This window comes from Triturus cristatus, chromosome 6 (genome assembly GCF_964204655.1).
Source record: "Triturus cristatus chromosome 6, aTriCri1.1, whole genome shotgun sequence".
NCBI classification, from domain to species: domain Eukaryota; kingdom Metazoa; phylum Chordata; class Amphibia; order Caudata; family Salamandridae; genus Triturus; species Triturus cristatus.
Genome location: NC_140589.1, coordinates 670,696,716 through 670,713,433, shown reverse-complemented (window position 1 = coordinate 670,713,433; position 16,718 = coordinate 670,696,716). Strand labels below are relative to the sequence as shown.

Below are 16,718 nucleotides of genomic sequence, written 5' to 3'. Positions count from 1 at the left end.
AAACAAATAAGCTAAGTGCTAGTGGTACTAATGAGAAGTATTTGTTAGTTTAGGTGACTTACTAGGTTTCTGAACTCAGTGCTTGGTTAAACTGAATCATAAGCATTCCCATGTGTTGTGGTGCACAATCATACTCTGCATTTAAAAATCAGAAAAATTTGCATTTCTGTGGCACAGAACAATAAAACGTATTTGAGTCGTTGAATCACTTTATATATATGTGATAATTTTTATTGCCAATATATTACTAGTAATTTTTTACATGATAGGCAAATGCCCAGCAGTTTTACAAACTAAAAGTGCAGGCCTGTCCCTACACACACTGTATAAGCGTATACACAATTATTTACAAAAACATATGTACAGAGATATTTTAAGTAGAACCTTGACAACTGCCTTGGGGTATAAACAGCTGAAGAAAAAAATAAAATATTACAGACAGTAATGGGCTATCTACGATAGCTTTCTGGGATTGTTTTTATGTATATTTAAAAGTCTATATTACATTTATCCAATGTACTTGAGATATAAAAAGGAGTAAAACAGAGATTAACAGACATTAAGGGTAGCTGAAAAGGCAATTCTAGGGTGTGCTTGATTTCTCTTAATATTCTTCTTTAAATGTACAGGTCTGGCTGTCTCAGATGTGGGGTTTTATAAGAAACTGATATCTGAGACCAGACAATGCAAAACGCTGTCCTCTTCCCTTTCTCCAAAGCTTGGAAGTCTGAAAGAAGTTTACAGGCCATCAAATCTTAGGGCAAATTTACTATTATTTCACGCAACGTGATGCAGTAAGGGAACTTGCTGCACTCCACTGCATTGCATGAGAGAAGGAGAGCAGAAATGCTCCATATTTACAAAGCGATGGAGCAAGTCTGCTCATTTGTTCCACTGGCGTACTGTGTGCTGCCTAGTCTCATTGCAGACACCCTTATCACATAGTGCAAAAATGCCTGTGTTACGGGCAGAATTGTTTTTGTGCAGAAAGGCACACGTTCCTGGACAAACACAACGCTTGGAGGCATAATCCTCTTTCTATGTGTGAAGAATGCAGCACACAAAGGAAGACGGAGTAACAAAGAAAAATTAAGATATATCTCAACCGGTCCTCCAGCCTCAGGTAGGTGCACAATTTTGGAGCAAACCCAGGTCTAAAAGTCATTGTAAATTTGGGTTTGCTTCAAAATACATGGGTGGATGCATTGGGATGCCCATGCTCCACCCATGAAACGCCTACACGATGCAAAGCAACTCAAGGAAGCGCTATGCGCTGCGTTGTGTTGAAGTTACCAAACCATGCAAATGGGCTTTGTGTGGCTTAGTAAAAGCCAAACATGATTTTGCGCCAGGGCTGCACCATAAAAGAGACACAACCCCAACAGAAAATCAAAGTAAATCTGGGGCCAAGACTCTAGCATCAGAGTAACTGGATTCTATGACTTGCTGATAGACTTCTTTTCTCACTTAAATATTTTGCTTGCATTGCTGAGAAGTTAACTTTTTTGCCCGGTGGAGGCTGCCTTCTTATTGACTAGGGATTATTTAGTATGCATGAGTAAAAGGCACTATGGAGCTGTAGACGGTATACGCGAGGAGTGCTGGCATAAGTCAAGCAGGCTATTTTTTGCAAAGGATGAAGTAAACACAAATCTGCTTCTAACCTAAAAAGGGGTTACCAGCCAGTGCAGCCTTTACTCTCTTATCTCAGCTTATTTTCAAAGACAGACTTAATGCGTGTAAAAAAGGGGTCACTGAGACCTAGATAACCTAACAGACCTAAAGTTATCAACCGAAAATATGAACTATGATTTAAAATTCATTCATTATCTATTCATATGAATTGGATCCTAGCACACATGAAAGTAAATACTTTCTAAAATGTCTTAACATTAAAATCTGACTGATATTTTCTGATGTAGCATCTACATCACAGTTTTAAAAAGGAGATGTTAAAAATATCAGAAAAATGTAGGTGTAATATTTAGATTTACAGATACAGCCTGGTATGGACGTATTACATCTACCTACAAAGTTTGATGTCTGAATTCAGCTTGCTTCACATACTAGTTATCACCATTTTGAACCCTTCCTGACTTAGTGTGCGAATATGTAAAAATTTTAATAGCTTCACACAGAGGTCCCATGTATTTTGTTTGACCAATAGCGACCAACAGTCACTGACAGTTTATTTTATACCAGCTTCAACTATCAGATACAGAGCCATCAGATCCTGCCCGACCAAGATGAAGGGTAGAGCGTAATACTGAAGCAGCCAATTAGGAAACAGACCTTATTCAGTGTTCTATAGAACTGTGTTCTCCATGTATCCATCATTCCTTTTTAACTTGGGTACCATCATTTTGAATGTCTTTCATCGCTTCACTGAATAGACCAAACCTTGCGTAAGTCAATACAGTTGATAAAGTGATACGAGGTGGAAGTGTCCATGAAATAAGAAGCTCCAACACTCGCTACATATGAGGCAACAGTTAGTGGATATGTAGAGGCTATTGGATTATATGGAATAAATCTTGATCTAGCTGAAAGAGAATCGATAAAATGTTTTTTGAAGTAATAAGTGCACTGAAAGAGCAATATATTATCCTCTTGGATTGTTACGTGTCCAATGGCATATGCCATCTTGGCACAGTATGGAAAAATGTATTTCCACCATGCTATACTGTCGACTGTAACTTCCTTTTATGTTTTTAAAAAACAATAAAAACGATTTTTTTTTAAATATTACCCTCCTGGATCATGATGCCTAGGTAAGAGAATTGTCCCCAACATTTCTAGCCTAAAGCACCAAAGAGTTGATGGGAAGTGGTAAAAGGCTTTCTCCTTTCATATTACAAAAGGTTTGCACAGCTGCCATCTAATAATGAAGCATATGGAAGAAGACAGCAAAAGGTTGAGGTGAAAGTAATGTAACTTCTCTGGAACAGACTGACTATTAGTGCACGATGATGTCTTGCCGAAAAGGAATATAAGCATAAACGCGTCTCATCAATGGAATTCATAGTGTCTAGGACCCACCCTACTCTTAATTCAATGCAGCATTGCAGACATAGCCAACTCATGAGTATTTCCTTGACAGAAGTTACCCCTTAGTATTAGGAACCAAATGAAGGAGATAAATCTGGATTAAAGGTCTCCAAAAGAAGAGAAATGTCAACTGTAACTGCATCTCATGCATTGATTAAAAGCACAAAGGGGTGCTTCTCTAGGACTGGAAGAGCAGGTCATGACATTAACCTCTGAATTTTAGGGCACACAAAAGTAGCAGGGCACACAAAAGTAGCAGTGGGAATAAGGCATCAGTATTCTTTTTTGTGGAGTTTTATAGAGCGCGAACTAGACCCGAAGGTATCAGAGCACTTTACATGAGCACCAATTGCATTACAGACGGACACGTTCATTTTTGTTAGGCACGGGGAGATTAAGAGATTTCCCCAGAATCACCGAATGTTGAGCGTCCCTGCCAAGACTCGTACCCGGTTCCCCAGCTCCGAGGTCGACCGCCCTAGCCATTTGGCCACATTCTCTCCCCTTGCAACCAGCAGAACCGATACTGATTCCTGGATGCAGGAATATCGGGCATTACAAGTTGTGCACTCATAGATATGTAATAATACACTGAAATTAGTGTTTCCACACAATTACCAGCACGTTTCCCCTATTTATAGGCCTCTTTTCAGCTGTCTATCTTTTTCACATGCTACTGTAATTCTCCATTAGATTAATCACTTTTATTACCAAGTGAATTAGTAATTATTCCCCTTTTGTAGTGAAGGCCGTAAAGTCAGTTTGTCCAAATGCAATGAATGATTAAAAGCAAAAAAATAATTAATCAAGTATCACAGGTTTTGTCTGGCCATGTTCCAGCGTCTCTTGGACATTTGGGTCTGCTGTTACTGTCATGGAAAATGTTACAGTGCAGAAAAGATTTTTTCAGCAGAGTTAGGCAGAGGAACATTGATGTTCCTATGGGAAAAGCAGGGTGTGGACATTGGGAGCTAGAGAACCTGCTAAAGTGGTTACCTTGTGAATACCTATAAATAAAGGTGGGCAAATAAAATCTCTTTGCAGTATGCAGAAGTGAATTCCAAGCCTTTTTTACCATCTGCTTCCATTGAAAGGAAACAAACCTGGGAACAGAGGGCAGTATACATTAAAGGACTATGGACCAGTGTGAGACTGCCTGCCAGTTTGGCCCTGCTACCGCCTGACTGTGAGTTTGTTCTGAAAGCTAATTGCATGGGCTCCAATTAGAATAGTCTACATAGAGACCATCTAGATTGGCTAAAAGACAACAAACCAGTTCTGAATGTCTACCCTTCATCCAATCAGAATAGATTCCTATGTTCGGACTATTCTGAGTGGCTGCTCGGTTATCCAATGAGAGTATTCCAGGGTGGACTGTACCACCTTGGACCATTGTTTAGTCCAAGATCACCTGGGCACATCAGAAATAACCATTTTCCTTCATCAGCCAACAGGATCTACCGCCTTAGTTTAGCTCATGTGTGGAAAAGATCCTTCCTGTATGTGGTTCCAACCTCCACACCACCGATTTATGAATCAAATCTAGATCAGATTACATTACTTTTCAGAAACCAGCTGCCCGGGTGGTGATGTGTACTAAAAAGAGCACATATTACCCCATTGCTGAGATCATAACGCTGTTTGCCCAACTGTGCATGCACGTCTTTTGAGGCACTGATGATTGTGGTGAAAGATGTAGACCAGAAACTCCCTACTTTCTTGGCCAGTCAATTTTCCTGTTATCAGCCCTCTCTCTCACTGACGTCTGCGACCTCTCCCTGCTTTCCATTTCCAGAGTAAGAACCATTACTTTAGAGGACCACTGGCTCTGAATAGCTGCAGTGAAGATATATGTGTTTATATGTCTTTAACATTTGTGCTTAAGTACTTACAATTGTGCTATTATAATAAATTGATCCATTAGGACAGTACACATACTGGGAAACAAACTCTATATTGTATAACTTAGACTATTGGGAAGAGTTATTGGCCCAACCCTCACAAGAGTGTAACATTTTCCCATACTAATCTACAACCAAGGTATACCAAGGGTATTAGTAAGTAGGCTAAGACTGTTAAAAAGAATTGCATGGATTCTCCAGATGAAACAAACAGTAACCAGGAAACAGGGATCAGGATAAAAGTACTTGGGGCACAACACTTCCTAAAGGGTTGCTTTAGATTGAGCAGAGGTACACCTAACACACTTCCAGTGCTCCCGAATGAAGAAAAATGGGCAAGGAGTACTACTGCTACCTATAACTATGCATCTTTTGAATGGTGTGACAAAATACAGTACGTCTAAGGGGTATTTAATTATAAAATAATGCCATTCCCAGTATATTCAGGGTAAGGTATTAAAATACGTTGAAAGACTAACTCAGGAGGGTAGATATGACATTGATAAAGGAAAGATACTCGCACACATGATTGTGAACGTTGAATAAATGTGGCGGGATGATAGTAAATTGGATATGATATGTGAACCTTCGCCCAGTCATTATTTACAAGATTTAAATTTGCAAATTCAGAACTCTCCAGCCTGTTAAGCATTGGAAGCCACATTGGATTAATCAATTTGAGCCTAGTCTATATGGAAAAGCAAAAGAGAACTTTGAAAAACATTAGTGTTGATTGTGAAATATGGCAAGATTTAGACACTCCACGGGTTCAGAATTTTGTAACATCAGTACTAATAAGAATGATATTTTAGATCAAACGTTCTCATGTAAAAGAATGCGCTTGTGGTAAGCCAGTGGTTCAATGTTTATATTTTTTTATGTAAAACAAAGTATTTTGTAAATTATGTTTGTACGATAAGATTTAACCTACTTATATGTTGTGTTTTATCTTTTAGCTGCATTAAAAGTTTATCTATTTAAATAGTTTATATTTAAAATATAAATAAACTAATATTTGAAGTTGGAGGCAAGAAAAACAGGCTTATCCTGGCTGAAGAGGAGAGCCAGAGACAATGCTGAAACCTGAGAATCTTCAGACAAAGTTATTTTCAATGACAACAGATTTTTAATCAACTCTGAACGATGGGCATAAATACAGTATGTCAGCTCGATAACTAATTAGTTTATGTAGCCAGAGGACATTCGAAATGCAGACATGTGGAGAGCCCGCAGTCAAATGAAATTACTAGAACATGTTGATGTGCAAGCACAGTAGACACAAATAAGCATAAACAGTGCTGATGGCGTTAAAATGCAAGGAAATAGACGGCAAGAAGCCATTTTGAAAATTCTGCAACTCACAGTTTGGGTATTTAAAGAAGAACAAGCTTAACACAAGATTCTGTGTTATTCCTATGTTGCATTTTTAAAGTCAAACTATCCCTGTCTCTCTAGGAAAATAATACTTTTGATATAGGCGCGATAATGTGCCTCACACTCACGTTATTATAGCAAAAGTGGACAGTGATTTATAATACATCATAGCCTGCAGCTATTGAAAATCATGTTCAGGCCTTATGAATATGCATTAAACGCTTCCCTGAAGCAATTTCGATTACTATGGGCTGCATGGTTGGAATCGATTAACTTCCCAGAGGCGGCCATTTCGTTCCTTCTTCTAAAGGGGAAACTGACATATCTTCATCTGAAAGTCATATGTAGAAAAACGTGGCAATTTCCATTAAGTTTTGTCCTTGAATGCATAGCTGGCACGTGTTCTGGGCGAGTCAATATGTCATTCGGGCTTGTCGAAGTTTCACTTTCAAGCCCTTAGACTGTGCTATTCAATGATTATCCATCATCTTCGCCAGTCCATTGATTCAACATCATCAACTAACACAAAGCGCTTACAGGTGAAACATTGCAAGGAAATAGTTAAAACACATAACTCAAATAGATGAGTGGGGCTTTTGTGAAAGAAATGATTTTTGCATATGACTTGATTTGCTTATGCACTGTCCTGATGTATGAACAGGCGGGTCTCAAATAGTGGGTGCAAAATACGGGCAGAATTGTTTCGACTTATCACATTTTTTGCGATGTGATCCAAGCACAAATTGGTTATGTTGCAAAAACTTTATTCACAAAGGGGCCCAGAACGAACCACCTAACTTGTGACCACCGCCAATTGGCTACGTAATCAGGGATTGTGGCCTGCAAGTGCAGCAGATCGCCATTCCTGCTTTCGCATTCCCGGTAGGGACATATTTTTGTTAAGTTTCCTATGTTCATTAAAGGAAGACATGGTGCTTAAAAGAACAGTTTTGGTTATGGAAACATATCGAGAGAGTTTGCATTGGACCCCTGCTTGCTCCAATTAAGGTGGGCCAACACATATTCCAAATGGATAGCTGCCGCACAGGGAGAGCTTCCGATTTGCAAATCAGGTTTCACACCAACTTGCTGTCAGTGTCGGATCAAGGTGGTTAGACAGAATATCGGAAACAGAAATATCGTGAGCCGGAAAAAATATTGTGAATGTAAGTTTCTATGGGTAAGTAAAGTTTTACCATATATAACTCCACATATATGTACCGTGACGATATACATCTATACTTACCTATTAGCACTTACCGTCTCAATATTTTGGCCCGCGATATTTTTAACACAATATTCTATCCACCTGATATTTTTTTTTCCGATATTCTGTCAGTGATCCTCTGATCAATGGTTAGAGACTGCAAGCGCGGTCACAAATAATTAATGGTTGTCACTGCCAATCATAATTAGAAGCGGGCACCCGTTTCACACACCCTTCTAACTACAATTCAGAATGAGAACCAAAACCCCTTTTGCCTATATAGAAGGCTCTTCTGACTGCCAAAAGTGTGTCTGTGGTTGCAAGCCTAGTAATTTAGTGAATTACGTTGACTTCAAGAGCAAAATGGCTTTGTACAGCAGGTCCATAGTTTTAAAAATCATAAATATATTATCTGTAGGGTAGATTACTGGCATTTTTGTGATTCACAAAATCCCCAGTGCACTCAAGGAAATCTGAAGAAGTCAGACCTTTCCGTGAGAACTCATCCCCGCTAGATGTACTCCCTTGGAAGGCCTGCCGGGTAGACCATCCACATGAGTGAGTATGGCAGACATGCGCAGTAGCACATAGTCTGTTTTATCTTTTACTTTCTCTACCAAGATGTATTTTTCCTTGTGTCAAAATCTCCTTCCCAACCCTCTCTTTCAGAAATATGGAGATATCTGGTGTTTTCCACACACTCTTTGTACATTTATGCCGGCCTTTTTTGGCACTATGTGAAGTCATGGAGATTAGACGTCAAAATCTATTTTGGAAAGTGAGTAAATAAATCTAAACCTATGACTGTTTGGGTGGCTAATATCTTACATAAAGTCGCTCCTTCAGTATGAACACCCCTTTTCTGACTCTACTAATGAGCTTGCTACTGTGGAATATTCACCGTAATGCAGGATTTTGGACAGCACAAGGTGTTATCTATGTACATCAATATCTTTGAATCAGGATCTGCAAGTTGTGTCCACAGATAGATTTTTCGTGCACCCATGTGGATCTTCAGTGCACATAGGAGTGGTCAGTAGCTTGAATAGCTTCAATGGTATCTAATTAGAAAGATATGCCTAGCCCAGCCATGGATATTCCCAGACAGAAATGTGTCTAGGCAACACTGAGACCTATGACAAGACCAGCCTGAAGGATGGTATTGACTGGGACTCCATCTAATCAGCATTGCTGAGCCTAGGAGTGCATTGAGGGCAGGACTGGATTCCCCGTCAGTGGGACAGCAGTGCGATCCCAGGAGATCTCTGTCTGCCCTATGGAGCGACTAGGAGCAGTCCTCTACTTTAGTCTGGCCTTGGCCTTTGCATATTTCTATATGGCTATGAAGCTTTATAAGCACACAGAACCCACCATTGGTAGGCTGACGGTACAGAAGGGTTCCATTGGGTAGACAGCCGAGGGGACCGCCCCAAGTTCCGGTGGTCAAAGATTTTGGCTTGTAGATGTGCCAGATAAGCGGACATATCTGACCCCACTTAAATTGTACACATGAAACAGAGAAACACCTCTACATGCATGCACAATTGTGCATTTCAACGAAATTGCAGCTGCGCTGGATGTCAGCTTAGATTTTCCAGTCGTTTGTTTCATTTTGACAGGTAAGAGTGTAGTTGTACATAGAAGATGCATTTAAATCTTCCCAAATAAAAATAATTTACTGTGATTGGAGGCCTTTAGGGGTCACATTGGCAACATTATAAATTATTTAGTTGTTTCTTACACTGCATTTAGTATTTTTGTCTTTAAGCAACAGAAACAACATTAAAAGAAGGTGAAGGATGGAAGAATGAAAACTGGAGCATGATGGTAGTTAAGACTTGCTGAGTGAATATGGCCGAAGGAATGATTCCAGCAGCGAAATGTTTCGAAAAGCAGCCGCTGGGCCTGCTTTGACCTTCCTATAGGCATTTGGAATGGAGATTAAACAATCAGTGGTGGCTGGCCGGTTAGGGACCAATAGGCGAGGCCCCACAAACACACTGTCTACCTCCCTCTCCAAGTACCTGCACAACAACTTATTAGAGATTTTGCATAAAAGCAAACAATCTCGCTGATTATCTGTTCACATGTAACAGCTGTAATATCATGCCCAGTGTGGAATGCAGGGTTCTTGCGGATGCCTGATAGCAATAGGACTCTCTTCACATGGGCACAATAGTCAAATGACATGCGGCATATTGGTTCAGGCATTGTAGCATGTCATCGAACAGAGGGTCATTGGGGCTTTCTTGTTAATCACGCGCTTCATGCCCTATCAGAAGCAGGGTTAGAGAACAAGGTAGGGCCTCCTGCCCTATCCCAGTGTTGGGATGGGCAGAGGCACATGGACCTAACCGGGCAGCCAATCATGACAGCTTCCTGTTCTGGAATGCTATTTACAGGCCCTCGGAAGCATGGAACCACAATATATGCACCTGGGATGTGCTGAACTGGGAGTGTGTGTGCTAAGAAGGACCACGCACTATCTCCCAATGTATGTTTTGAGTAACTTCTAGCTTTTGTATTGTATGTGTTTTTCTGTGTGTGCGCATCTGTGTGTGTGTTTTTTTGTGTTTGCATGCATCCATACCTGTGATAACACATTTGCTGGTGGTCTAGCCAGTGGCTAATAAAGATGATAATCCCTGACATTTTGGAGAACGCTTAGCGACAAGCTGACTGTGCCTGCATCAGAGTGGCCAATGACATTCATGGTGACAGCTGGTTGTCCCTGCATGATAGTGAGAAATGTATGGTTACCTGCATAGTGCTGGCCCAGGAGCAACATATGAGTGGACATTGCTGGTGACTGCAGGCTGTCCTTGCATAATAGTGGCACATGAATGACATACATGTAAGTTTTTATGGCGACTTGCTGACTGTCTTAGCCAATCTTGATCAGCTGACACAATTCTGCATATCCCTTGCATACCAAACCTCCATCCTTGACATACAATGGCCATTTGTGAAATTATTCTGTCAATTCGTGATGCAATTGTTTTAAAAATCCATATGATGAGTATGCCTGGTATGCAGGAGATAAATAGATATACTGGTAATAACATGGGTACTAATAGAAAACAACACGTTTAGATTTGGAGACCAAAAATACATTATAAAAAAATTAATAAGCTCTTATTCTAAAAACAATTACGTCAAGATTCTGTTTAGCTTGATTGAGCTTAATGATTGAAAATTTAATTTTTTATTTCTGTTTATTCAGAAAATGGCATTCTACTGTTATAGACAAAATTAATACATTTCGGGAAATAATTTTAAGCTGATATTTGAGCTATATGTTATGTTGAGTTTGTGGCACTTGTTGCTTAAGTTAGCTCTTCGGTTTTAGAGGGCCATTACTACAATAGTTGTTACTTCCAGACCTATTATAAGCTACTCTTTTAAAGCTATTATCATTACTACTCCCTGATCTTGTAATATCCAAGCAATTTACAGTGGGATTGGTGTATAAACCAATACAATTTCCGAGCTCTGTTGTCTGTGTCATACAATTGTGGTGTTTGTTTGTAAATCTTTTGATTTGTTCAGCCTGCCTCTTCCAAGACGTTCCTAAGTGCCTGAAACGCATATAACTCTTTAGGGAGATTTTAGTGGTCATTTTGATGAAAAGTCCACTGGTTGTCTCAATTTCGTCAAGGTATTCTTGAAAAGGGAGCGTTTCAACATCCACGGGGAAGGTATGGAATGCCCAACACTCCACAACAATGTTGGAATATGTCATTAGTGCCCCCACAGAACATCAGGATTCTTTTAAATACATTTATTTGAAAACTGGGCTTTGAAATACACCATTTGTTCCTCCTTTTCCAACATTTTCTGAGGTGGGAGGAGAGGAGATGGGGCTTGCATGCTTTCCTGGCTGGGCCCAAGTGGGTCAAGGTATTCACACTCATCACTTCATGATTGACCAGCTTGTGGAAAAAGCTTTTGGTGGAATTGCTTCCGTTAGTGGTGGGTAAGCAGTCCACCAACACACACAAAGTGGTTGCTCCTTAGAGAGAACTGCAGTAGATAATAAGGATTACCATCACACGCATATTGCAATAGTTCCACCAAAATCCAGACATTTAAAGTAACTTGAACAGATCTTTGAGAGACACCAAATGAAACGTGAGCTCTCAGGCTCAGTTCTGCCTGTGTGGCTCCAGATTAAATGTGGAAATTTCTTTACAATTCTTTGTATTCCATGTAATATTCTTGTGTGATCAAGATGGGATATCTATCCCAAGGGGGAAGGAAAGACCCAAATCATTATAGTCATGTTTATCACACATTCACATAAAGTTTTGGAGGATGTCTTGGAAGTCCAAGCATAGAAAGTGTGAGATTGAACAGACCCTACCCTCAAAATGTTTGCCCGACACATAACATGCATAAAACATATCCACTGCATCCTGTATACAATACATACATATAATCTTTGGCTTTTCTCATTACGTATGAAGATAATCTAACATTTAATTTTTTAACAATTGTAACATTCTTGAATGCAAAGGTTTTTAGGTATTATAGATGCATTTGTTTTCATAATTATTGTATTAAATTACTTTCTGTCTCCTAAATTTGACTATAGATGGGTTCTCTTACCTGTGCATTGGCATCCCAGGGGGTTTCGCACATAGCTGTGCTAGGATCTGGCATATTCAGGATAATCAATTTTACAGTAAGTCCTAACTATTTTTGTATGATAGGGGGGTCCCAGGACTGTTGAACTAGGGTTACTAAAGAAACTGGTGTCACAACAATAAAATCATTAGAAAGACACACACGGACTAAAGATATTGCCACAAATACTGTGGCAGAATTACTCAAGGTTTGGACCTGTGCAATTATACTTTGAACCAGCACAAATGCAAAACAGCTCAATTTACAAACACCACAGTTCCGTCAATATATCTGGAGCAACATACATGAGTTTGGGATACATACATCAAATTCCCAGCTTATGCAAGTGGAGATCAGCTGCATAGGACTCGTGTGGTGTAGCTTTGCCTGTTCCACCAGCATAACTCCCATTCATCGATACAAGAGAAGAGCAGATGTAGCAAAATGTAGGAGATCTTAGAAATTCTGTTACACTATTTTTTTTATCCAATTGTGATTGTCGACTCATATCTTTTAATATGATAAGTAGACTTTCCCTGAGATGAGATGTAAACCTTCATGGTTGATTATGTGCGGTGATCTGTATGAAAATAATTTTTCAGACGTTTCATGGGTGTGTGTTCTTCAATTTCACATCTTTAACAACAACTTTAAATCTTCTACTTGGTTACACATATTCCAGTACTCACAAACCACAGCTGAATGAATTGGCAGTAGTATGGGGGTTCCCCAGTGCATTAACACAGGGCCCCACATCTGCCACAGTTGATGGGGACCCCCATGATCCTAACTGTGCGGGGGCCTCCAGCCCACTGTCATCTTCCACCTGCAAATTTGTTCTGGATGTGAGGGGTGGACCCACACACGTACTTGGCAGGGCCCTCTCGGTAGATTTCGTTACGCCCCTTCACAGAGGTAGTCTCTGTCAGTGGGCCTTGCATCAGAACAGTGTGCCAGCACAGCACCGGAAGCTACAAAAGGTTTCTGAAAAGCTTGATCAATGAAGCCCCTGCTACACTACATAGAACAACATGAAGGAAGCACTTCCGTAAGAGCCAGAAACTGTACACGACCAAAAAGGGAAAGGAAAATGCCAGGTAGAGCCTGAATTATAAAGCCTTTTCTAGCAATTAAAGTTTGTGCGCTTCATGGCTCGTCTGAAGAGAAGGCTTGGATTGCAATTTGACCATCCAAAATGTCAGTAAAAAAACAAGCGAACTCTCAAAATTGACTCTGTTGATCAGTCTTTTGTTCATTTCTAGCAAAAAACACACCAGTATATCAAATTAAAAAATATATATGAGGCTGGGAAAATTAATCTTGAGTAGTTATCGATGGCGTGAGTGTTCTGCATGATTCGCAGGCCCATGGGGCCTTTCAATCTCCTCTTGCGTGCCGAGTTGGATTCGTTGTTCACCCCCATGTGCACCACAATCTTGTCATGTCTCTCCACATCGTCACTTATAATCTGGTTCCGTGTGTAACCAGCCAGGCTGTTTGCATCTGACTCACCGTACGTCCCATCCATCAACATAGTCTTTGTGTGAGGTAAGCCACAAGTGCAGGGAAACTAGGAGGAAAACAGAGAACAAAGGCACTGAAAAGATTGCAGGAGGAGCAATGTTCATAACATGGTCAGGGTTATTTGTTTTTGATTCACATCTGTTTGGGGGGTCTCCAACCGTTTATATAACAAGAAAGCTTTTAATCGATGAAAATAGTCCTGAGCTACTAATAACTTCGAAAATTATTACAGTAGAGGCCACATCTAAGATAATCACACAGTGGTCACACCTTGCAGAATTACTAGCAAGACGCATGTCACAAAATTGAGTGGTTCCAAAATATCAATCTCAGAATGCTTACTTATACAATATCTTGAGGGTACATATATTACTATATTTCTATTCTAAACCTCACATCTAGGTAGCTTGAATGTATGCATACATTCAGGATAAATATATGAGGAGTTTAGAATGTAAAGAAAATTATACTTACCTTCATGATTTTATGGTAGTGCATATTCTGTATACAATATTTTGGCTAGACAATATTTAAATTCTATACTGTAGTTGAACACCAACCACCCCTATGCATAAGATGGGTTACTAACAGCACTGTCAGGAAAAGGTTTATCAAAATAGGATTTCTCCATAAGACTAATGTACTGACATAACAATTGTTGCAGTAAGTGCTCACTGGCATAAAGGACATACTAAATGTTATAAATCTCCACAACTTGGTATGAACTATCATTCAAAGAGCAGTTTAAATATGTTATGGATTTTTATTAATTTTCTTTCCAAACATCAGTGTGTAACCGTTTCTCAAAATACATGGTTTCTATTAAGTATGCACTTCCCATGTTGGGTTAACACACTCAAGGAAAATCCTGTGTTTTTCTTGCAAAGTGGCCTACTTCAAAATGGCTAGAGGAGACCCTCTGAATTAAGTACTGTGATAGGCTGCACTCAGGAAGCTACTTCCCGGATACTCGTGAGCCTTGTTTTCTGTAGACAAGAACTGACTACTGTTATTTTTTTTAAGTGAATGTAATTTGATTTAACACAGTAGAACTGCAGACCTATGTAACTGCATATTTGATTTACAAAAAACCTTGAAGGTCCTGATTTACAAAGTATGCATGGTATGCATGTGTATAATAATGACCTGCAATCCTTTGGCTGAATCTTAAGGACTCATGGCCTAATTACGAGTGCAGAGGTCCTGGGACCACCGTACATGTGGATGGCAGTCTGAATGTTGCTACCGTGTCGGGCCTCTCGCCTGATTACAATGGTGGCAATGGGATAGCTAAAAGACCACGGCCACCACCAGGATCCCACTGCGGTGGGGAAAGCAGGCAGGATTCACTGAGTTGTCAATACCAGCACTGCTGAGCAGATTACGACCTAGCTTTCCACCAGGCATTTCATGGCGAGGGCCCACCATAAAATGATGGGTGGAAAGGCATGTAAAGAGGCCCCCTACCGGGTGCCTGGGCTAATTTACCCATGGGGGCACGTGAGTTGCACCCCCTGCTCCTGTGCATCACGCACATATTTTCTGCTGCTTTGGCAGCCAGAGGGCCAGTTAGAACCTCCTAGGATTTAGCGTCCTGACTTTTGGGACAGAGGGCAATTGGGGACAGCCCAGACAGGCCCCAGAGGAAGACCAGAGGGCCTGGGGTCATTTTGAGGACCTGCGGTACTGGAAAGGGCGCAAGGCCCTAATGTGGTGCATACTGTGTTGATTCCTATGGTGATGCATACTGTGTTTATGCCTAATGCAAATGTCATGCTATGATATTTATGCCCAATGTGATGCAGACATAATGCGTCTATGTAGCTTGTGATAATGCTGAGTACAGTTTTTTGCCAGTAGTTACTGGCTGTGTTATTACTTGTGCTTTCTGATGGTTCTGACTGTGGCCCGACTGGCCCAGTCATGTATATAATCCCCTGTAAATTATTACCTGGTGACAGTTGGCACAGTGTATATGTGTGATTATGATTGTAATGTGTTTTGGATAATACAAAGGCTACTTTTTATATAACCTTGTGTGGAGTTTCTTTTGTGGTGTGCCTAGTGTGTTGCTGCTGTTGTGGGTGTGTTGCGCAAATGCTTTACACATTGCCTCTGGTATAAGCCTGACTGCTCGTGCCAAGCTACCAAGTGGGTGAGCAGGGGTTATCTTCAGCGTGCAACTCCCTTGCCCTGACTAGAGTGGTGTTTTCTGTGTGGCTTAGGCGCTTGCCCTAGCCAACCAGAAATCCCATTTCTAACACCATTCTAGCCGGAATGCATTGACCTGTTATGCCGCAGACCTGGACGCGGTCCGCGGCACCTCCCGCCTCAACGCCGCGGGCCATGACCCAGTCCGCAGCACCTATTTCTGGATTACGGACACGCCGCAGCTCGCTGTGGTGGACTGTTGTTTCTTTTCTGGATGCAATGATCCGCCCTGTAGCATTTCTGTTTTCTTCTGGGGCACGCTGCCAATGTAGGCGGCGGCCTGTCTGCGGCCATACCACCCTGAAAACAGCTGATTCCGTCTAATCTCAAAATTTTAGCAGGGTCGGGCCTGGTTAGTACCTAGATGGGAGACTGCTTGTGAATACCAGGTACTGTAAACTTACCTGAATCTTGGGGAGATCTCACATGAGTTGCCAGCAATCTTGGTTTAGGGGCCATTTTTTTGTGCTTCTTCCTATCATAATTCCTCTGTCTGGTTCCCAGAATGCTTTGGGGAAGTTTTTTCTTTACCATTCCAAGATGGAGGTTTTTCTACTTTTTTCCTTTTTCTTCCCAAAGCAAGATGGTGGTCATCCTTTTCCTGCTGCGTCACTTCCTGTCCTCGGTTATTTAAGGGGCTAGAATTCTCATTTTTCTGGTGCTGCAACACTCTTCTCTCCTGCTGGTGTCTCTTCGCTCCTGTTGGTGTCTCTTCACTCATGTTGGTGTCTCTTCACTCCTGTTGATATCTATTCTTTCTGTTGGTGACACTTTGCTCCAGTTTGGTATGTGTTCCTGTGAGTTCTTTCTTCCACAATTCTCCTCTT

The 16,718-nt window shown here is 40.8% G+C and overlaps 1 protein-coding gene and 1 pseudogene across 1 annotated transcript in view; one reads left to right on the top strand and one right to left on the bottom strand.

Annotated features, from left to right (window-relative positions):
• Window positions 1–371: 371 nt before the first annotated feature.
• The window catches only part of GABRR2 (gamma-aminobutyric acid type A receptor subunit rho2), a 482,373-nt gene continuing 466,026 nt past the window's right edge, over window positions 372–16,718 (bottom strand). Inside the window, exon 9 of the mRNA XM_085611173.1 lies at window positions 372–13,726. Coding sequence (XP_085467299.1) covers window positions 13,415–13,726 — 312 coding nt within the window. The 3' untranslated portion in view covers window positions 372–13,414. The remainder of the gene's footprint in view (window positions 13,727–16,718) is intronic.
• Window positions 16,174–16,292, top strand: LOC146817713 (5S ribosomal RNA; annotated as a pseudogene).